Source organism: Neolamprologus brichardi, chromosome 5 (assembly GCF_056152115.1).
Source record: "Neolamprologus brichardi isolate AB-2024 chromosome 5, ASM5615211v1, whole genome shotgun sequence".
Classification (NCBI taxonomy): Eukaryota; Metazoa; Chordata; class Actinopteri; order Cichliformes; family Cichlidae; genus Neolamprologus; species Neolamprologus brichardi.
This window is the reverse complement of record NC_142108.1, coordinates 24,366,246-24,390,180: the sequence shown is the minus strand read 5'-3', so window position 1 is coordinate 24,390,180 and position 23,935 is coordinate 24,366,246. Positions and strand designations below refer to the sequence as shown.

Genomic DNA, 23,935 nt, shown 5'->3' with positions numbered 1-23,935 from the left:
TAAAGAGACATAAGTAACTCAGTAAAGACTTTAATTGTTTATTTTCTGGTTTTAATTCTAGCTGCACTGACTATTAAAGCAAGCAGATGGTTTTATTTAAAGCTTTTCTCCTGCATGGCTCACAAAATGTTATTAAAATTACAATTATCCAAAGGGTTTTAACTTGTTTTAATGAGAATAGTAATTGTTTTGTTGATTTGAAACCGTCTCTTCTTACCCTTAATTGTAGTTTAATGTTTACTGACCTTTTTATTGCACCTTAATGTGGACTAGCACAACTTCCAGTAACCTTAAATTGTTTTGTTTGTTGTAACACATTGAAACCAATCATGAGCGTAGTATCTTAGCTGTTCCCAGGACTGCGCTCTTCTGGACAGAGATCTCCGATGTTATTCCCGGGATCTGCTGGAGCCACTCGCCTAGCCTAAGAGTCACTGCACCTAGTGCTCCGATTACCACAGGGACCACCATTACCTTCACCCTCCACATCCTCTCGAGCTCTTCTCTGAGCCCTTGGTATTTCTCCAGCTTCTCGTGTTCCTTCTTCCTGATATTGCTGTCATTCGGAACCGCTACATCGATCACTACGGCCGTCTTCTTCTGTTTGTCTACCACCACTATGTCCGGTTGGTTAGCCACCACCATTTTGTCCGTCTGCATCTGTAAGTCCCACAGGATCTTAGCTCGGTCATTCTCCACCACTCTTGGGGGCATTTCCCATTTTGACCTCGGGACTTCCAGGTTATACTCGGCACAGATGTTCCTGTACACTATGCCGGCCACTTGGTTATGGCGTTCCATGTATGCCTTGCCTGCTAGCATCTTGCACCCTGCTGTTATGTGCTGGATTGTCTCTGGGGCATCTTTACACAGCCTGCACCTGGGGTCTTGCCTGGTGTGATAGACCCCAGCCTCTATGGATCTTGTACTCAGAGCTTGTTCTTGTGCTGCCATGATTAGTGCCTCTGTGCTATCTTTCAGTCCAGCTTTGTCCAGCCACTGGTAGGATTTCTGGATATCAGCCACCTCCTCTATCTGCCGGTGGTACATACCGTGCAGGGGCCTGTCCTTCCATGATGGTTCCTCGTCTCCCTCTTCTTTCTTGGGTTTCTGCTGCCTGAGGTATTCACTGAGCACACTGTCAGTTGGGGCCATCTTCGTGATGTATTCTTGGATGTTCGTTGTCTCATCCTGGACTGTGGTGCTGACACTCACCAGTCCCCGGCCCCCTTCCTTCCGCTTAGCGTACAGCCTCAGGGTGCTGGACTTGGGGTGAAACCCTCCATGCATGGTAAGGAGCTTTCTTGTCTTTATGTCAGTGGCTTCTATCTCCTCCTTTGGCCAGCCTATTACCCCAGCAGGGTACCTGATCATGGGCAGGGCTTACGTATTGATGGCCCGGATCTTGTTCTTACCGTTCAACTGACTCCTCAGGACTTGCCTGACCCTCTGCAGGTACTTGGTGGTTGCAGCTTTCCTAGCGGCTTCTTCATGGTTCCCATTCGCCTGCGGGATCCCCAGGTACTTGTAACTGTCCTCTATGTCTGCAATGTTGCCTTCTGGTAGTTCAATCCCTTCAGTGTGGCGTACAACAGTGTGGCGTACAACAGTGTGGCGTACAACAGTGTGGCGTACAACACTATATATATATATTTAAAAAACACCTTTTTCATTAACACAGAGAAAGAGCTGTTTAGTCGAAGCCAAGTTCAGCATGAAGGCTGGTGGGGTGGGGTGAAATGGCTAGCCTAACTCTGTAAAACATTTAGAAATTTAGCAAAGGTTAGATAAAAAGCAAGGTTTTCTTGTCTATTTAGTTAAAATACAAACAGGTGAGTAAAAATAATACACATTATGGATTGTGGATGCTCTGAACTATTTCTTTCGAGCATCAACTGGGCCCTTGGCTTTTCCTGAAAATATTTTCCCCAACTTAATAAGGCTAAATGATCAGTTTTGTTTTGTTTCTCACATTCAGAGAACTGAAAAACAGGCTTAATTTGTTAAGCTACTATGTGTCACCACTCATCTGCCCATTGTTTATTACCCACATTTTGCTCCTGATCACATTAACGATGATGAAAAGATATGGTATAGCTTAGAAACTTGACTGATTATATATCAGTTATATAATATAATATATATAGTCCAGACACTGAACTGTAAATGCTTACTCAGCTGTTTGAATCTGTAAGAGAAATGAAACCAGTTTAACTCAAGAATAATTATATAATAAAGATTAAAATTCAAGAGGAGATTTGAGTTCAGTCACTTCTGTTGTATTGTTTTGCTTTGCTTTTGTGAGTTCTTATAATTGGACAATAGTGAAATCCGAAGGGTCATGCATGACATGTCAGCATGACATTCTCTTAATCTGACAAAGTATTTAAAGCAGAGCAACACAGATGGGTGAAACTGGTCACTGTAAATAAAGTGACTTATTGTGCTGTAACTGAATAATGGATTGTGTGTTATTTCCAGCAGGACAGTGAGAGATCAAAGAGGACCATTGGCGATCTGAATGTGGTGCTCGATTCAAGTGACCTGCAAAACTTCAGCAGCTTCTTGTCAAGGTGAATGAATTAACAGTTAACCTGTGTTCTAAAGAACTGTACTCAAAGGCAGAGCTGTTCACTTCAGGAAGAGCAAAACATGAAGAATCATTTAAATATTGAGTAAGTGGCATGTTTTTGGACAGACATTTGGTTGGTCACATAGAAAGTGACAGAAAAAGTAATGTAATGGATGAAAAATTAGGTCTAAATAGACATGCTAAATACACATGTTCCTTAACTTCTATACCTTTGGCCAATTACTGTGGTCAGTTTCTCATTTATTTACACTCTGTCTGTCTGTCTGTTCCAGCTCCACATGTTTAATATTGGTTGTTATCCCTGTCAGAATGAAGCTGCCTGTATAATTTAACTGAAGTGCTTATTAAAGTAGATGAAATTATCACACAGCAAACATCTCTCTTCAGGCCGAACCTTCTCACTCACACTTACTCATTCTTGGTCTCACAAATGGCAAGCCTTTCCAAAGACGAACTCAAGCACAGGTGTTACTCATTACATTTATAAAGGCTGGATTCCTCTAGGTGTGTTGCATACTGGCACAAACACCTGTAAATGGAGCAGAGCCATCTATAATATTAATTACACCCACTCTTTTCCTGCTGTGACTGTCCAATGTATCTGAGCTGAATCTGGTCTTATTATAGGTTTACTCAGTGATGCTTGGAGCTTTAGTCACTGTTTTTCCCCTGCAGGTGCTTTTTATACACAGCAAGAAAGAAATGTTAATTGCTATCAAACCCACTGGGTTGCAAATTATATTTCTGTCTAGAATCCCCATTTAACCTTTAATAAGGTTTCTTCTTGTCTTTAAGTAATGTTCCACCCTTATTGTCTTCTACAAGCTGAGAAGTTCAGGTTTATATTGTAGGGTGAAGACCCAACAATATTAGAGGGAACACCCTAAGAATCCCACTGTCACCAAGTGCTTCCCTGATGGTAAAGGAGAAACCTTTTAACAGGAAGAAACGTCTAGCAGAACCAGGCTCAGGGAGGGCTGGTTTAAACCTCTAAATGCAATAGTGATGATTAAACACATGGAAAGAAAATTGTTGAGTGAAGAAGAAATACTCAGTGCATCATTGGAAGCACCCAGCAACCAAAATCTATTGCAACATAACTAAGAGATGGTCTTGGGTTATCTGGTATAGCCCTTACTGTAAGCTTTATCATAAAAGAAAGCTTTTAACCTAATCTTAAAAGTATACATAGTGTCTCTCTCAAATCCAAACTGGGAGCTGGTTCCACAGGAAATGAACCTGATACCTAAAAGCTCTGCCGCCCAGTCTACTTTTAGAAACTCTAGGAACCACAAGTAAACCTGTAGTCTGAAGCTAAGTGCTTTTTTGGAATAATCTAATACTGTTAATATATGACAGGGCTTGATCATGCAGAATTTAAGTTCAGGATTTAACAGTAGGCCAGTGAAGAGAAGCTATTATGGACTGTGGAAAAGCTTTGACACCATGGTCTAGTGAAACTTTTGGTTTTGCTTGTGTGTTTAACAAGAGAAGTGCATGTTTCTTTAAAAACTATAGCTAGTAAGTAAATGACAAGTTATTAACAGTGCCTACGCACGTATTTGTGCGTAAATCAAGCGCATGGATATTTCATGAACAAATCAGGATTTATTAGTATGTTCATGCCTGAATTTGTTCGTACTCTACAAACAAATTTAGAGGATTTTGGTGGGCAGGCAGGTGGTTGTGGTTCAAATATCTCACTGTTCCAGTCTGCAAATACCAAAGTGCCCTTAAGCAAGATACAGAACTCAAAATTGCTTCCCATGCATTCATGAGTGTGAATGTTGTGTGGGTGAATGAGACGTGGTATATAAAGTGCTTTAAGTACACAGTCAAGTAGAAAAAGAGTAGAAAAGTGTTATAGAACCAGTCCGATTGCCATTTACCACAAATGATGGCCTGGCTCTGTTAGGAAATTTCAAACACAAGTCTTTAAAATGAGTACAATATACAATATACAATCAATATAATTTTTTTTTTTAAAAAGTACTACTAATAGTAATATTAAATATTTTTATTATTATATCTTAGTATTTCTTAGATTATTGATTGTTTTCCTAAACACCATAAGCCACCATATGTACAGAATTGCAATCAAATAAATAAAAAATATAATTGCATGTAAGCAAAGCAAAATTGTAAATGTAGTCACAAGGTAGTTTTTAACCTTGTGATTTAAACCAATTCCACCACTTTCTCTACTTCATCTTGAAAGAAACGGGTATGCAGATATTTGTTTATACACAAGTTGGTAAGAACAAATAGGCTGGTGCACACATTTCATAAATCCAACAGTAAATTTCTTCATTTCTTTTTTAATTCCATTGAATCTCCTGCTGTGCTCTGAGTGAACTAGATTATTGTAGCGTGCACCAAAGTGGTGCATTTTAATGGAGGAAAAGGTTAGGACACCCTACCCCCTAATAACCTAGTGTTGCCGCCTTTGGCTGATATAACTTCAGCGAGATGCCTTTTGTAGCCTTTTACCAGTCTCTGACATCGATCAGAAGAAAGTTTGCCCCACTCCTCAACACAGAATTCTCTCAGCTGTGTGATGTTTGAGGGTTTTCTTGCATGTACAGCCCGTTTCAAGTCACCCCAGAGCATCTCGATAGGATTAAGATCAGGGCTTTGACTTGGCCATTCCAGGACTATGGATGTCTACTGTTCTGGTGTCCAAATAATTCAATTTTAGACTCATCTGTCTAAAGAACATTATTCCAGAAGTCATAGTCTTTGTCTACGTTCGCTCTGGCAAACTTCAGTCTGGCCTTAATGTTTCTCTTAGAGAGCCAAGGTTTCCTCCTTGCACACCTCCCATGAAAGTCAAACTTGTGTTGTCTTTTTCTGATAGTAGAGTGATGCACTTTCACATCGACAGTAGCCAGAGCCTGCTGTAGTTCCCATGATGACATTTTAGGATTTTGGATGACTTCTTTGAGCATCTTGCGATCTGCTCTTGGGGAGAATTTGCTTGGACGGCCAGACCTGAGCATGGTGGCAGTTGTTTTGAATGTCCTCCACTTGTAAACAATCGATGGTGGTGGAATGGCTGATGTCCAATTTTTTTGAGATCTTTTTAAATCCCTTACCAGACTCATAAGCAGCCACAATCTTCTTTCTGAGGGCATCAGACAGCTCTTTATATCTCACCATGGCGTTCACTTCAACACTTCAACAGTCAGGAGCACACCAAACTAAATCTGAGGTTTAAATAGGGCAAGGCTCCTTTAAAATCCTGGTTAATGATGTACTGATCATGTGCACCTGACAAGATACACCTGTGTGTGTGATTTTAACCATTTTAAGTGGGATAATATGTGGGGGTGTCCTAATTTATTCTTCACCAGAAATTGCAATCTTTTAAAATTACATTTCACATAAAGTTTTAAAAAGGCTTTTCTTATTTTTTAATTGTTTAGTTATATTATTTGGATCCCTCAGTATCATTAAAATTTATATTAAATATCCACATCTCCAAATATATTTTAAGTATACAGGCTTTCAAAGGGTGTCCTCATTTTCTCACATGACTGTATATTATAGTATTTTTCTGTGCAGACGAGCAGTTTTCTGCTGTAAAATCAAACTGATGTTCTCTTTGTTTGTGGATTATAGACTAAATGTGGTTTTTATATACCCAGGTGCATTTTCTGTCCCTATGACCGCAATCTGCCAGAAAGCGCCTGGTCTGTCAGTGAATCAGCAGCAAAGAGCAGAAGTCTGATTTGCTCTATATCTGAGGCCAGACCACATCTGGATTGTGTGGCCCAGTCTGAAGAATTTGGCAAACAACAGATGGAAAAATACTTGAGATAATGATTCAAGACACTGGTGCCTTGTCAGAAACACACTCTCTCTCTCTCTCTCTCTCTCTCTCTCTGTGTGAGTGTGTGTGAGAGAGAGAGTCTATCCAAATCAGATGGATAATCTTTGTAAAGTCAATGTGGTCTGAACTGTTGAAGATAAATACTGACAGTAGGACCTTTGTTCATTGTATTAAACCAGCGCACATATATTGTTTTCACATTTGTCCCACTGGCTCGGTGAAGTGATCTCTTAACTCTGTTAGTATTAAAAGTAGCACAGCACTTTTCTGTGGCCACCCATGTTTTGATAGTATTCACAGTGCAATATAGAATCTCTGCAGTTACTCAAGGCTGTAAAAAGTGCTGAAGGTGAGAAAGATGCTGCGGATTGTCATTATTAGCTTATAATGAGTAATTTTGTATCTGTATTGTGAGCAACTTTCAGGCAGGTGAGGTTATGTGTTGGCAGCTGTACAGCAGGTTACAATACAACTGTTTCAGGCTTTTAAGTCAAGTTTAAATAAATTTGCTATGTAATATCTTGGCGTCTTCAAAACCGAGAGGTTTCTTTGTTTTCGGGGGTAACTGATGTGAAACACTGTTGGTGTTCTGCAGTCTGGGATAGATTTAAAGGACTGGATTTAAAGAAGATTACATCAGACAGACTCTTTTATGGATGTTTGTTGTGTGGAGATCCAGGCCAGCTTATTTATGAACTGTTTTGACTTCTAGCCTCCAGTGGGGGAAACACCGTCAGGCTGTCAGTTTTCTGAAGTGCAGTTTAACTTGTCAGACTGATAGTGTCAGGAAATTGTGCACACTGTGTTGAGGTCATTATAGGAGCAGGAGATATTCATCAGATATGCCTCTCAAAGACAGATTTGTTTTTTTCAACAGCTGTTGCTTTAAAGGTGCAGCAACTGTTATGTCACGTGTACATCTTTTTGTACAAAATGCATCCAGTAATTTGGAGAACTTTGCATTATTAATCCTGTAAGTCCAAGTCAGGATCGGTGATGACCCCAACCATATCCTCCCAGTATGGTTTGTTTTTTGTTTTTTCCTTCCAGATCTTACTTGATAGCAAGCTGATTGGCTTTACTACCAGTGTACACAGAATATTTTATAGATTCTTCAGAAGCAGTAGGACTAAATCAGTCAAACTAGGCATTGCTCCCATTCTCCCTCTCTTTTCCTCTCTCTGTCTTTCTGGTCCTCCTCCATTATATGGCAGGGTGCTGCCATGTTTCCATCAGGTCTGTGTGGAATAACATCATCTGGAAATTTAACCCGGCTGCCGTCTAGCCCCGGGCCCCCATGGAAAACTCTGGAAATCCTTTAACTGAATGTCCCAGTTTCACTCAGACAGACCAAAACAAATACTTTTTTTTTTGCCATTTCTGTTATGACATACAACACATTATATAGAAGTAGGCTTTTTTTTTTTTGCAAACTACCTCTTTAGACAATGTATTTCTATATGTATTCAAGTATTCAAAGTATATTTAAATTACAATTAAGATTAATCACCAAGACAGCTTTCTAAAACCTGTTTTTACCTATATAAGTTATAATAATTTGACAACAGTCATTTAAATGGATCTGTCAGGACTCCCTTATTTGTTTAAAGGTTTATCTTGTTGAAAAAACATATTCTCAGGGCTTTTAAGAGGTTTCCCAATTAGTTAGGTGATATATTTAGAAGGAAGTGTTTGGTGTTATGAATGTATTTCATGGCAGAAGAATGTCTTACCTGAGCCTTTACAAGCTGCTACAGGCTAAACCGGCCTCATAAAACAATTTTACTACTGATTAACTTTGGCATAAACAGGCTCAAAACAAATGGTAACAACTTGAAGTCTGCAAATAAAACTTGCAAACTCTCCAGCAATATCTGAACTTATAATTGTATATTTTAATCGATTGCAACTTTCACTTTTATTCCGGTCAATATGGTGTCTAGAGCTGGGCGATATGACCAAAAATATTTATCACGATATACATTTGAAAATTTGCAATAACGATATAACTGACGATATAATTGACACTAGACAAAACACTTTACAACTCCACAACCTTATTAGTGCAAAAAAAACCAAAAAACCCATTCACTTAAACCTTCAGCTTTTATGTGCATTAAAGTTATATAAAAATTTAACATTGCAAGTGCAAATTCCTTGCTCACAGTTTAACCAAAAGGCATTTCCAGTGGAAATTGGCCGACATATCCTCAGCATAATATATTTATTATATTATATATAATATATTATACACACACAATACGGTGATATTATGTTGAAGCACAGTACGTATCACTCCGCGAGGCTCCTGCCTACAATAGCCGTAATGCTCCGGCAATCCATCAAGCGGTGCGGGTTCGTAGCTTAGCAAAGTCGTACTAAATCATTCAACTGGTTTTCGACCACCGTGTACCACATAAAATTGTTTCGAGGTCAGTAAACACAACCAGAATTCATACATAAGGCACACGGGATTATAAGGGGCACTCTCGATTTTCAGAAAAATCAAAGGATTGATTTTAAGTGTGCCGTATTTTCCAAAAAACACTGTAATAACGACGGCCCGCTAGCATGCGCTACCAAAAATAGTGCTTTGTTGTGTATCTGACGGACGAAAGCTAAACCAGGTCCACACCACTGAAGTTGCAGCATTTTTCAAATTCAAATTCAAATTTTATTTGTCACACACACACAACCATACACAGTATGACATGGGGGTGAAATGCTTGTAGCTGTACAATGCCCGACCATTAAATGACAGAAAAAAGTTTTACAGTATTTACAATTTACTACAAAATATACAAATTAACTTAAGAATTTACAGTAAAAATAAAAATAAAAATAAAAAAATAAATAAAAATGTGCAAACAGCAGAAAGAGATTATAAAGATTATAAATTATAGGAAATGTGTGGTGATGTGATGTGTGTGAGAGTCCAGTCTTATAGTGATGTGTGTGGGAGAGTCCAGTCCTACACCTGGTTCAGGGCCCGAATAGCCTGGGGGAAGAAGCTCCTCCTCATTCTCTCTGTTTTGGCCTTAAGGGAGCGGAAGCGCTTCCCAGACCTCAACAGTGAGAAGAGTCCATTGTTGGGATGGGAGAGGTCCATCATAATCTTCTTAGCTTTGGACTTGCACCGCTTGGTGTAGATGGACAGCAGGTCAGGGAACTCTGATTGAATGATGCGTTCGGCTGAGCGCACCACTCTTTGCAGATCTCGTCTGTCCTGCTTGGTGCTGTTCCCAAACCAGGTGCAGATGTTTGCCGTCAGGACGCTCTCGATGGTGCAGCAGTAGAAGTTCTTGAGCACCTTCAGTGGCAGATGGAAGTCTCTAAGTCTTCTGAGGAATAAGAGACGCTGGCGGGCTTTCTTAACCTGGGTGTTGATGTGGCAGGACCATGACAGGTCCTGAGTGATGTGGACACCCAGGTATCGGAAACTGTCCACTCTCTCCACTGGCGTGCCACTGATGATGAGGGGTTTGTAATTCCTCGCCTGCTTTGTGGTGAAGTCCACGATCAGCTCCTTAGTCTTGCTGATGTTTAGCAGGAATTTTAAAAACCAATTCTGGTTCATCTGTTTCATTCAACAATCCACTTTCGCTCTTCTCATTCTGCGTCGCTGCCACGCTTTTTCCGCTACGTGCGTATGAAAACAAAGGCACTGCGCATGTGCGTTTTACCCATATTCTATCGCAATATTTCATTTTCTTATCATTGCCCAACATTATACCGTATTACCGTGAATGGTATGATATGGCCCAGCCCTAATGGTGTCTCCTTTTTCCAGAACAGTGGAGAAATCACAACATAGTTTTTATGTTCATTCTATTTATTTATTGCATGAAATTGTTTAGGTGCTGTTGTTAAAATTATAACATTAAGAAAACCCTTATGGATTGCTAAGTTGTTATTTTCTTCAAGATTGTTTATACAGACATTAATGGCAGTAATGATTTCCAATTGTTGTAACTTGCCTCATTCTCCTCATACCATCAACCAAACAAACCAACCTGACACTCTAAATAAGCTACAAAATTTTCCTGCTCCCCCTTTGACATCACTGCAACCGCTTTCCTCCACCACCACAACCAGCCATCTGTAGGCTGCTGGAGGATATTTACTCTTACATAAAATAAATTTGTATGGAGTGACTAGCCTGGTTTATGACCAAATTCTTGTCAAAGTAATAACCATACCATCAAGCTTGTACTGTGTTTTAAGTGCAAACTCTCAAACAATAGCATACTAACATGCATGCACACTTTGAATCAGTATTTCCTGGATACCGTTGAGGATTGTGATAGCTTAAAAAAGTGTTCTTAATGATTTTTGCATTCTGCCTTTGTTGGCCCAGTAAGGGCGAATTGGCATACAAAAATCAAAAGGAGAGAGGTGCACAAGGTCCCTGTTTGGAATCAAACTATGAATGTTAAACTCATGTGACATGGGCTGGAGCCATTTGGCTACTTGGTGGGGGGCTTAAATAAACTGCTTTAGTGATCTGTGCAATGTAATTTCAGGGTAGAGGAGAGCAGGGATCTTCTGCTATTCTTCAGGACCTTAAGAACTTTTTCAGACAGATGTGATGACCGAAGCAGAACTTTCCAACAATTCCAAGTAAGTGAAAACACACATGCACCAAAATGGACGGTCCGGCAAACTTGCCCTCACAAACCTAACAAATTTAACCACCTCATCTGTACGTCATGAGCTAACAGAGTAGCTAATGTAGACATCTAGTGGTATTGTGAAGAAGTGCACATAGATTATCTAGATAAAGAGCGGTTTGGTTAAATGTGAGAGAAATTTAATGGAGACATATGTCTTAAGGTTAAACTTGGTGAATGTACGAAGAATGGCTATATGGATACCTAGGTGAATCGATATAGGTGGAAAAATGTTCCTGTTGATGATTCATCATTATGGGTCATCATTTTTATTCTATGTGAGTTGACTTTTTTCTGTTATCTGATTTTCAGAGAATATTTTTTATAAAGTGAAAATAGTGAAAATACAACACCTCCAAAAAGTGACACTTACTACAGAGATAGACAATTGAAGAGGAATGAAAAGCGTAGAATACCATGGGTTAATGCAGTAGGTGTGAAGTGGTGCGAGCATGATAATATGAGATATTAGGGTGGGACTTTGTTGAAGAGGTAGCAATGAAATATCAAATAGTACATCAAGCTGCACAAGCAATGTGGAACCTATTCTCCTGTTCACTTGGAGAATGCAAAGTTCTGCCAAGTTGGCTGAGCTGAAGGAGGATTAACCCACATTTTCCATACTGGTCTATGTGTTCCAAACTCTTATTTTGCTTTACTTGCATTTTTTCAGGTCTTGTATGGAAAAACAAATTTCCCGCCATAACTGTTTTGCTGTTATGTATTCCATGCTTTTATGACACACACAGACAAAACATGTACTTGGAGGAATAAACATATAAAAATACAGAAGCACAGGAGCTGACATACATCTCTGCACAAGAATCCTAAAGTTTTTTCTGGCTGATAGCATTAACAAGGCAGTTTCTGTCATACACATCAATAGGTATAATTAGCAAAATACAATTTCAGTGCTAACTGGGTTTTTGGTATTGTGGATAGGTAGTTGGAAATTTCTCCACACATGCATAGACCAATACCCACATGCTGAGTTCAGCAATTTTTGTTTTGCTGTTTGTGTTTATTGTGCTAGTGGTTTGAATTAAAAATCGACTTCTGTCTTTCCAGTACTTTATTATGACCAAAAACTTACCATCATTAGCTGGAGCATGCACACTTGTCTAATGTACAAGCTGTTACTTGCCCCGAACACAACATTGTTACTTACCCCTGGTGTTTTCTTCATCCACAGTTCTTTGTATTTGTAGTCAACTCACTGTGAACACTGATTGACGTTGATGGTTGTGCCATCATTGCAGCTGTCACAAAAGGACTGATTGTCGTTCACTATTATCAGTATCTTCTACTATTCACTTTACTATTGTAATAAATGTGTAATGGACACATAGTAGCTGTAGAGTGGGCAAAATACATATTTAACATGGTTGTGAATTTTCTAAGTAAATATATTCATGTTGTTGTAATATATAATTTATATATTGAAAACAATATTATTTTTCGAAATTAACTGGCATTTCTACAGTAAATTTCTAGTCTAACTAACCACCTTAAGTGCTTTTAAGTGAAGCTTACTCTAATATTGATTTCAAACACATTATATTAAAAAAAAGTTGAACTTTATTAGAATATCTTCAAACATAGCCATGTAACATATTCCTGTACACCACTATCTTATTCACATCAGTAATAATCTCTAAATTAATTTTAATTAATGGTAGGGAAGAGTTGGGAACAAACGTAAGACACTATAGAAGCAAGAGGAGTAACTTTCACATTACTATAATTCATAGATACATTGTTCCCCAGTTCATTTCTGCTGGAGTCTATAAATTAAGAAAACAAAGGTAAGTCACAAAATACTTAAGTCTAATGGAATAATGAAAAGTGCAATTAATCCACACCATAGCAGAACAACACACACTTTTCACTTAGTTAACGTATTTACACAATATTCTTGTATTTCAAGAAATGTAGTTTTTAATCAGCAAAGAAAAAAAAAATATCTTAAAGCTACATACAGTTAATGTAAAGAGGAATGTTAATAATGATCACAGATTTGTGGCCAGTTAGAATATATTTTTGTTGTTGTTGTTGGGGTTTTTTTTTTTTTGGACATGTGACAATGTTCTATTGAAGATATAGATCTACTAGATATAGATCAGCATGCAGATATCAAGTATTCCTTTTGTATAACTAAAATTACTTCAATCCTGCTTCTTCCCTCCTTCTGTTGTCAGGACTCTAAAATGTCAAGTAATGACTTTCTTAAAGACAAGTAAAGATAGGAACAGCTCACTAGAAAACACATGGGTCAAAACAGGGTTGCATGAAGGGTCAGTTTGTGATAAATATGGATCTTCCCATACAGGAACGTGCCAGAGTCCTAGATTAAACATACAGACCAGACAGCATGAATTATGTCAGTTATCAGCATGTTTAGATTTGGCTTTACTAAAAATGTCTAAATATACTTTTTGTACCACAATTTTCATTCAGCTGTGACAATTTAATTGTGAAGAAACTGAATGTGAAACTTTAAAAATAAAGCATTATTATAATTACTAATGCATCAATTAAACTGCACTTCAGTCATATATTGAGTGCCCTTTACTCAGAGGTAAATCGGAAAAATCTGCCTTGGGTCCATTTATTTAGATCTATTGTTTTTGATGTAGTATTTTTTTGCTAATTTTAGGTAAAACTTCGAAATGTCAGATTTTGCGCTAAAAGTCAGTTGTTTAGATGAGCAAAAACAGCAAAAATGAAGATGCTTACAGTAAATAACTTGAAATATAAATACATTTTCTTACTGCTCACAATTAGATACAGTCTACTAACAATGTGAAGACATTGGGCTGCAAGAAAGCCTCTTCGTTTGTGACAGGAGGTGTTTCTGTTGTTTCAAGGTCACAAGTAGTTTTGTTTGTTTTGGGATTTTTTTGTTGTTGTTAAGATTGGTTCATCCATGTAGTAAATCAGCAGGTCAAAATGAAACAACAACTTGGACTGTCAGAGTAGAACTGTTAAAACTGCTGCACTCATTTATAGGATTATAGTAGTTGTAGTAGCATTTTATTACCTGTGAAAAGGGTACTTTAAGGCTACCAGTAAAGTCCTTGTGGGATTTAAGCCTTAGAAATTGCAACAATCTAACAAATACTGCCACTTCAATGGTTATGTGTGTGCAGGTGTAAAATGATTCAGTGCACCAAGGGTAATACACCACATTACAGTTATTTTAAAGACATAAGGGATTAAGCCAAGTATACATGACAGCCGGCTTTGACTCTGTTATTTTGATTACAGGTAGAAACACTAATTTTAAATGTGGTTAGACAAACTGGTTGTTTGAAGCATATTGAGATTAATTACACTAATGAAATTCCCTTTACTGCCCACCAGTCAGTAAAAGGCCTTTAGGTGAGTTAATGAACACCTTCAGTCCAGTCAGAGGTTTGATTTTGACCTGATACATGCTGATTGTAGGTTTGCCGAAGTAAAAACGTTGACATCTGTGGGACCAGCTCCACAAATCCAAAATACCATGGTGTCTCCCAGCTCTTTGTTGTGGGAAAACTTCCATCAGCAACAAAGGGAGTGCAGTTAAATTTCAGTCTCCTCAACGGTACTTTCCAACAGGCAGTACTTTCATACAGGTGAAGTTGTCGGGGTATTTTGACAGCACCACTGGGTTGCCATCAAGGCGGACTTCATTAAGACTTGGTCGTAGGTAATAGGTGTCATTGGACCTGCAGAAGGTGTCCACATTGACCTCAGTGATGTTGTTGTTCTGGAAGAAAATAAAATAATATTGGTAGAGTCTTTTTTTACACCTCACTTTTAATAAAAATTTCAGGTTTTAAATTTAATCTAGAAAAGGGTTGTACCAACGGAGAGGGATCTTGTAGATCAACAATGGGTAGAGTGATTCTCAAAAGTAACTAATAAAGTCATGGTGTACTTTCATTTTGGCATTCCTACATATGACCAGTACTTGCAACAGAGATCAGTCTGGATGTGAATGTAGGGGTGACCACATTGATCTGTCATCATCTCAGAATGAGAGAAAACAGAAGGAGGGCATTATAGTCTGACTTTAAATTTGTGTCTAATATAACTGGGGTTGACTAGTTCATTCCCAAGTTTTTGAGTCACCGAGTTTGTGTGGATGAAAGGCAAATAAGCTCTTTTTACACATATTAAAAAACATAAAGGCTGATATTCATGTACTTAATGGTCACAAGTTATGACAGGCAACAAAGCTCTCCTGCTGAAGTAGCACACATGCAGTCTTTTCATGATGGTAGACAGGGAATTAACTTCCCAGCAGTGTCTCTAAGCAAACCCATGCTCAGTTGTGGGCAAGGACACAAACAGCTGCAGACGCCACAGACAGTCTTTCCTTTCATAGCTCTTTGAAATTTACACACATGCATAGCAAGTGCATTGTGTGCATCTTGGCAGATGTTCCTGAGTGGGCACGAAAAATTGGTTGGCCTGCATCTGCATGGAGCCTTGTGCATACTAGCAAATGCAGGAACTGCACCATTCCTTTAATCCATTTGGCAGTAGTGCTGTTGCATTTGGGCCACACAGTATGCGTTTTTACTGTGGAACTCAGTACAGTAGGCCCCTATGGAGAAGTTTATCAAACCCTACTCTAGAACACAAGTTGTGTACCAATTTGATGATGTCACTGGTGACCAAAATCAATGTATTTTTATGTTAATAAAACATAGAAACCTGAAGATGTAAGCTCCGAACACTCTCTGGGATGTATGGAACAGCCTCCAGCATGTTGTCGGACAGGTACAGGTTAACCAGCTTGGTGAGTTTCTGTTGGAAACAAAAAAGATTTGGAGAAAGAAAGTTGGACTGCCAAGACACATCAACTTTAGTAGTTAGTTGTACTAACACTGTGTTGAATTGATGGTGTACTGTATATAAAGATAATACCTTGTCATAATTCTCTGGTAACATTTTGAGAAATTCAAGCATTGATATTCATCTCACCTGGAAAGTATAGTATCTTGGAGCATTTATACAATTAGGTGGTTAACAAGATGATTTACCCTTTCAGGAACATGTAAAATATTTGTGATCACTGCTAAGGATAGTTGACATGGCTCATTGTCAGTTTGTATGTTTTAGTAAAACCTTTTAGGTTTTTTTTTTATCTCCAAATCAGTCACCAGAGTTGGTTGTTTGTTGGTAGAGGTCATGATGTACCTTGAAAGCATTAGCCTTCACTCCTTTGGTTTTGAGCTTGTTGTAGTTGGCATTGAAAGATGTGAGTTTGGCAGGGAGTGCAGGAAGTTTGACCAGCTGATTCTCAGCCAGAGATAATTCCTCCAGGAGGGTTAGCTTGGAGAAGGCTCCATCTTCAATCTCGGAGATCAAATTCCCTGTCAGGTCGATCCTCTTTAAAGTCACTGTTGATAGGTGAGGGTTTAAAAAAAAAGAAAAAAGAAACAAAGAAGTTGTGCTACTTTCATCAATTACAGAAAAGTGAACATGCAGTTGATACATATGACTAAAAGCTAAGTCATACAGTACAAATAATGACTTATCATGTCCCTTGATTAGTATAGATAATAGTTGACTGTTTATAATGAAGCAGATATCTGCAAACTCTGACTTAGAAAGTTGAAGTTTTGCACTAGATTAATAATTTTTCCTACTGGTGAGTGATGGGATCTTTTAAATCTCCTCTCCCAGGACCCCCAAAATTTCAAATCCTACTCTTATCAACAAAATCTTCATCCTTTGTCTTAACCATTTGTCCAAGTATGGGCACTAGAGTATGTCTCAGGAGAAGGCAAGAGGCAGGGTACACCCTGGGCAGTTGATCACAGGGGGGCAATACATAGAGACAGACTACCATAAATTTACACTAGGACTATTAGATTAACAGATGTTTACCCCATGGTGGTCAGACGTTTAAATGTCTGACTGTTGTGACACAAACAACGTAAAGAATTATTAAGAACAAGCAATTATAACTTAAGAAGTATGTCTTTGGCTTGTTGAGGAAACCAAAGCACTCAAATGAAACCCATACAAGCACAGAAAATACAGTGCCCCAGCACTTAACATAATATCCTGTTGTGAATCTGTGTCCAACAACTGACTACGTCCCATTAAAAAAAAAAAAAAAAAAAAAAAAAAAATATATATATATATATATATATATATATATATATATATATATATTTTTTTTTTTTTAAATTGCTGAATGGTAAGCAGAAACTTGAGTTTTGAACAGATGGATTAATCAACAAACTCTGGAGTAACCATGTTAAGACTTACCAATTTGAGCAAAGTCTTTGTTTTTGATCTTTCTTATTTTGTTGAAGCGTGCATACAAATAGGCTGTTTCTTTAGGTAGTGTGGGAATGGAGGTCATGTCTGGACTGACCTCCTCACAGTACACCGAGCCAGTCAGACACACACACAGCAGACAGGTGGGAAGGTCTGCAACACAAAGGCATCCATAAAAACCAAGGCGGCTTCAAAGTCTATATGGCCTTACTACATTTAAGCCATAAGTAATTGCTTTTTATTTTGGGCACTAGAGTATGTCTCAGGAGAAGGCATGAGGCAGGGTACACCCTGGGCAGTTGATCACAGGGACAATAAATAGAGACAGACTACCATACATTTACACTAGTGCTATTAGATTAACAGATGTTTACCCCATGGTGGTCAGACATATAAATGTCTGACTGTTGTGACACAAACAACGTAAAGAATTATTAAGAACAAGAAATTATAACTTAAGAAGTATGTCTTTGGCTTGTGGGGGAAACCAGAGCACTCAAATGAAACCCATACATGCACAGAAAATACAGTGCCCCAGCACTCTCTCTCTCTCTCTTATACACACACATAAATATATGAGAGAGAGAGAGATAATATCTTTTTTTGTATCTTCAGTTCCAAGGTAAAGGCCTTTATTCAACCTTTATTTTTAAATGTACATTACAAATAAGTTTATCTGGGCTATACAGTTTCCATCAGTAGTCTTTAGTAGTACAAGTAGTAGTAGTAGTAGTATTTAGCATAGTTTATTCTAGTCACTAAAGTCTCTTTTCAATGTCAGTCCTTGGTAAACACAAGTAAGCAGTAATAATCTGTTAAGGCATTTAGTTTTATATTTAGTTTAGTTTTGTTTTCCCACAAGTGTAAATATGAAGCAGTGTTAGAAATTTAGGATATTCATCTAACAATGTGAGTGGTGTTTAAATTTTGTCCCAGGTGTCCTTCCAGGTAAGATGGACAACTTTGAACCTCTCTTACTATGCACAATAGGACTGCTGTTTTGGAGCCAAGGCCAAAGATACTGTTTTAATTCTTTCGTGTTCTTTCACATTCCAAAATCTCACAGTGTATACCCAACTTAATAGGTATTAAACCTTACAAAATCCTAAGCTGTTTGAGATACTCAAGGGATTTATTGTTATGGACACTATGAATTGCATCAAGGTATTGTTATCCAGCTAAGCATTATGGAGTTCCTTGCCAGCATGTGCTCGTGATTTCAAACAATTAAAGGCGAAAGCTTGAATGTTAACCCAGACAAAAGGACCATGATCTGGTTCATACTCTTGGTGTAGTTCATAATCTTGGTCCAAGGAATGTTCATTGTTCGTCGACTTTAACAATATTATGAAGGTCTAAGAAAGATCAAATCTGAGATGCATTTTCTTGTGTGTGACATCAGGTGCAGGTAGAGTAGGTCTTTCTCTTACCAGCGGCATCTGCTTCCGCTGTAATTGGGTTGTCATCAGGTTCATCAGCAGGAGGCAGCGCCCTCTGCAGGAGAAAACATGGCCTGTTCATATAACGGCCAGATCATTGGCTAGAGCAAAACATCAACACTGCTAGGGTTAGGTCAGTTTGGAAAAATGCTTAAATATTACAGTATATCAAATTTGAGGTAGGAACCGAATAAATGTTATACAACAGTGTAAAAGTATATGCATTGCCTTGTGCTTGGCTCAACTTGCAGCAGCTAGCTATAAGAGATTCCTGAGCCTGAGCTTTTCATCAGCTGTTAGTTATACAGGGTCGCTGTGTACATAGCTTTGACATAATGAGACTGTAAACATTACAGCTGCCTGTTTTGGTAGGTTCATATTGCAAAAAGTGCAAGTAAGAAGATGAACCAGTATGTCTAGTTTCATTTACAGCTCTTTGAGGGTTTAGTAACACTGCAAGACTGTAGATCAAGGAACCAGAAGCCAGAATTTTTCAACTCAGGCTAGTTATCATGGTCTCCAGTCTCCAGGTGGGTTTCAACAGGAATACGTGTTGGGATTTATGTGACTGGCGAGATCAGTACACTGTTGGATGTTTGTCTCTATTGTGCGATGGATTAGCCAGATTTTGTTTTGTAGCTTTGCTTTGGCCTGAGTTGCCACATATTCTCCGTCAGTATGCCAATACAGCATTCCTTTTCTAAAATGAATGAAGATGCTGCAATTTGTGACAGAGTAGCCAAACTCCAAGAGGATACTGGCTGAGAACTTGAGGAAATTGTTTCTTTTTTTTTTTTTCTACAGTGGTTAGCATTATCGCCTTACAGCGAGACAGTTCAACACCATAGTTAGCTGAGGCCAACAGGAATGTGGATTTTGTGTTCTCCTTGTGCCTTTGTAGGTCTCTGTGGTGGGGCGTGGTCTGCGGTGCCGTGCGGACGCACCTGCATGGCATCCGCAATCACGCCCGCCGTGTTAAAACACAGGGACTCAGGGGTTGGGGTTGGTGTTGTGGTGAGATGTCAATAAAGATGGCTCTGAATGATACCCTGTGGTCCCGCCGTGCCTTATTTTTGCCACAGTCTCCTTCAGGTAATCTGGCTACTCTCAGTCCAGACATTTACATGTAAGGTTAAATGGGGATAAACTGCCTGTGGATGTAAGACACATGAAGTGCTTAGAATAAAGCACTGTATGCGTATATAGGTAAATGTAAGTTGTAGTGTAGAGAACTTTGAGCTGTCAGTAAGACAAGAAAAAAGCTATAGTAATTGCAGTCTGTTTGTGGGAATGTGGGGAATTTATTGTCCAAAGTTGCTGGCTCTGATGTATGATACTGTTCATATATGGTCAGAACTTGTCTTCTGAAGTACTCCCAGTGACTAGTGACCAACCAGGGTTTGTGAACTGAAACCTGGGTAATATTGTAGTGCTGCAACTTGAAAACTAAAGAGAATTAGGTAGGTGGGTTTTGTGCATTCTTAAGGGCATTTCATGGTGCATGGAAACCACATATTGGACAAATCCCATGATAGAAAAAATTATGTGAGGTTTTCAAAATGAAGAAACTCCTCTTTTTGGATTTTTGGAGATTTTCTATGTGAGCATGCTTATACTAAGAACACGACCGAAGATGGAGAACTATACAGTACCTATAAAGCACAAAACTCAAATTTAAGTTATATGGACCCATATGGCTACGCAGATGACGAAACGATATGTTAGTTTTTAGCGTTAAAAAAAAGTCTAGGTATGTTTTGAGATTTGAGGCAGTGGACCTACCCTAATTTAACAAAACCACAAATCTGGAATAATTCAAAAGGTCTTTGGCCATTTGTTGTGTGATTGTTTGAAAGTGTCTTATAAGGTGGTGGAACAAAGCAATATGCTGCTGGAGGTTACTGCAAAGAAAAAAATATGCTAGCTTTCTTCATTTAGTTAAACAACAAAAGAACTTGTGACATGGCTGACCGTTTTTAGTTTGAGTTATATTTCAGTCTTCTAGCTGAGTGAAGACGAAGGCACCTCACAAAAGCATGTTTGCAAACATTAAGCATTAGAGAAGGAAACTAGAATACCTTTACATAACTCATAAACAAATAGCATCATTATTGAATAGCCTTGAGCAAAATACGGGCTCCATTCCTACTGCTGAGTCCCTAAACCAACTGACCTGGTGTCGAGCCAGTTGAAAGAAAGAAGAAGAGCTTTGCACATTGTGGATTAAAAAGTTAACATAATAACCTTTTGGTAAATAGCTAATTGTAGCAGCACCAATAGGTATAAGGTCTGTCACTGAAAAATGAAAAGCAGCTGGTATTCAAACTGAAGTTATGGTTCCATAGCTGTATTGTGTTGTCACACTCCACATTTGTCTCACTCTCTCTCTCCCTGTGGATTGTTTGTGGGTTTTTCTCTTCCTTCAAGTGTTTTCTGAAGGAGAAATCAGACCAGATTTTGGTTTTAATCCATCCAAATATTTCTTAAGGGGGTTAGTGTGGTTAGAACAGGGTTAGTGTGGTCGACCCAGGGTTGTGTTTTGGTAAGACTCCACAGAAATGGGTTGTGTATGTGTGTTGGAGCTGTGAGCTTAATGGATTATCTGTTAGAAGAGGAGGACAGTGAAATGAAGTGCTAACAGATGCTGCCATTACCAAGTAGCAGAAAGTGGATTATCAACTAAACCATGAAGTGGATTAATTATTGCTTGTGTAATGTGGTAGAATTAATTGATTTTGAATGTGCCCAGCTATTAAGCAAACCTTCTTTCTCCCTCTTTGTAAAGCATTGCTCAAATTGCGTTTTCATTTTATCCAACCTGCTCTCAATAAAGTTTTCTGGTTTTGTCTGGTTTCACTGCAGTCTTGAAACTATGCCTCTTATTCATTAAGAATAAGAATATTATCCTTGTGCCTTTGATTTATTTCAATATGCATGCCTGGTCATTATTGGAATTATTTATCTTTGGTGTGTCAAAATAACCACCTTTTGTCATTATTTAACACTGTGACAAATATAAAAAATGATCTTCTGAGTTAATGCTGTCAAAACAAACTTTTTAACATCTTGATTAAAAAAAATGACAAAACTTTAACAAATTAAAAAAGGCTAGAAAAATAAAAGAAAACACCAACAGTAGTAGATATAATCACATAAATCCATCCCAAAGAAATAATAATACAAATAATAAAGTTCTCACCCTAGCCCTCTTTGATTTTAAATAGTCACTGAAGTATCCATTCAGTTGACTGCCAGCTAGAGATCCTGGTATCAGCTGTGAGTTGTGGTCGAAAGTCCTGGTTGAGGCTGCCATCAGCCATGGCACCAGCATACAGGTGAAAAAGAGCGTCTTCATGCTGTCCAAAACAGTGTGATGCAGACACACCAGCTCGCCTTAAAGTCTGAGTTTGGGTCAGCAGCTGCTTTTTGCCACAAGCCCCTGGTTGAATGTGTCAAATGACTCTATTTAAAGGCTGAACCAGTAGCTTCCAGCAGACTCTTAAAGCAGAGTTTATAGAGCGCAGCACTTAACCCTTTCCTGACCACCCACCATCCATCTGCTGAGAGACAGACTTGGACACAGACAGGATGTACAGTGAGAAGCGCACACACCAAAATGAGGCACATATGGAAAATGATGAGAAAGAATAAAGTGTCCATTTTTCTCCTAAATGTCCCTAAGTGTGTACAGGAAAAAAATATGCAGAGAAAGCAGAAAAACCGAAAGTTGACAACCAAAGTGTGAGTGTTTTTTGTCAGAAGGAATGTCTGTGGTCTCTGCCCAGCCACTCTGTAATGACTTATAATAACCAACCTATCTTTCATTAGGCTGGATCAGTGTTTTTCTTCTTCTCCTACTATGTTATTCTCTTAGCCGTTGGTCAGACAATTCATTTAACAGCCATCAAGTAAGCACTTCTTATAGGCTGGGATTTACCAATATTCATGTTTTCTTTCTGGACAGCTCTTTCAGTAACTAATGTTTCAGGCTGGAATTGCTTTTAGTTAGTCATATCATCATTTTAAAATTATTAACAAAAAATGATCTGCTCTCTGCTGATATGAAGCCATAACAATCATCTACGCAGTTGTATAGGTAGAACTTACCTTTTTAATTAATGATGATTAGGGGCTGCAGAGGGACGTAACAGTCTTCTTTAAGATTCACATTCAATTTTTGGAAGAATGCTGCTTGATTCAAGCAGCCATTGCAAGTGATAGTCATGGCACTCAGTCTTGAATTAAAATCTGTGGCAGATGATGATGATGATGGGAAACCGTCAATGGTGGAAAAAAAGATTTTTAAAGCCTTATTAAGTCAGCAAATTATAAGTGGCTTTTGGCAGATTTGACTGATAATTCTATACATGCAGTCCTTATGTCTCCATGACCACTGAAATTAAAGGTAATTTATGTCATTCTTTAAATTAACTACCAAAATGAGTGCCCAGAGACTTGCTTCTCAAAGGACTTTAAGCATCTGCTGAGTGTTTTCTGTATTTAATTTTTTCCCCTCTAGCATTGTTGTATAATACCTAAAAGCAAATATTGGTGTACTTAAGGTCTGTCTTGTCAGATCCCGTTAAGGATGTCCTGTGGGCATGTTACCCACTTTTAATCTTGTATAAGTTAGGGTGTAATGATTATCCAAATTCATGGTTCGCTTCATGCCCTAGTTGGGCCACAATTTTGGCTTTTGATGTTTCGGTCACTGTTTAAAACTTAAACTGTAACCATTTAACCATCATATGTAAACCATATGACATTTGTGTGTGACATTTCCACATGTGACATTTCCAGTTGCCTGAAGCTACTGTAGAGGCTCATAGTCTAACATGTTACTGATACACTTTATGATGATTTTTTTTTTACCTTCATTTGTTATCCTGTTTGTGAAATTACGGGAGTAATATCTGAGAAGCAATTCTTTACTTCGGATATGATGTAGCATAAGCAGCTGTGCACAGACTATGTCTTCATCTCCCTTGAAGTCATTGTGTGTTTTTCATAGACTTGACTTATTGTAGAATCATTCAAGATGGTAAGCATACTAGCATTTGACGTTATTTTATGAAGTTTTAAAGCAGTGCAAGTGTTAAAAAAGTGTTCTGTCAGAACC

The 23,935-nt window shown here is 38.4% G+C and overlaps 2 protein-coding genes across 4 annotated transcripts in view; one reads left to right on the top strand and one right to left on the bottom strand.

Moving 5' to 3' along the window:
* Positions 1-23,935, top strand: part of cenpp (centromere protein P) — a 100,198-nt gene that overhangs the window by 3,220 nt on the left and 73,043 nt on the right. For 2 of the 3 annotated variants that reach the window (XM_035904616.2, XM_035904617.2), the window contains exons 5-6: positions 2,482-2,573; positions 10,949-11,045. In XM_035904616.2, the coding sequence (XP_035760509.2) occupies positions 2,482-2,573; positions 10,949-11,045 (189 nt within the window). The remainder of the gene's footprint in view (positions 1-2,481; positions 2,574-10,948; positions 11,046-23,935) is intronic. The other variant, XM_035904619.2, reaches the window with a different exon arrangement.
* ogna (osteoglycin, paralog a) lies at positions 12,651-22,276 on the bottom strand. The gene is made up of 6 exons (XM_006782964.2): positions 22,016-22,276; positions 18,808-18,871; positions 17,366-17,530; positions 16,286-16,488; positions 15,800-15,892; positions 12,651-14,846 (listed from the first exon to the last, which is right to left on the bottom strand). The coding sequence occupies exons 1-6, from the start codon at positions 22,169-22,171 to the stop codon at positions 14,676-14,678; spliced, it is 852 nt and encodes a 283-aa protein (XP_006783027.2). The 5' UTR covers positions 22,172-22,276; the 3' UTR covers positions 12,651-14,675.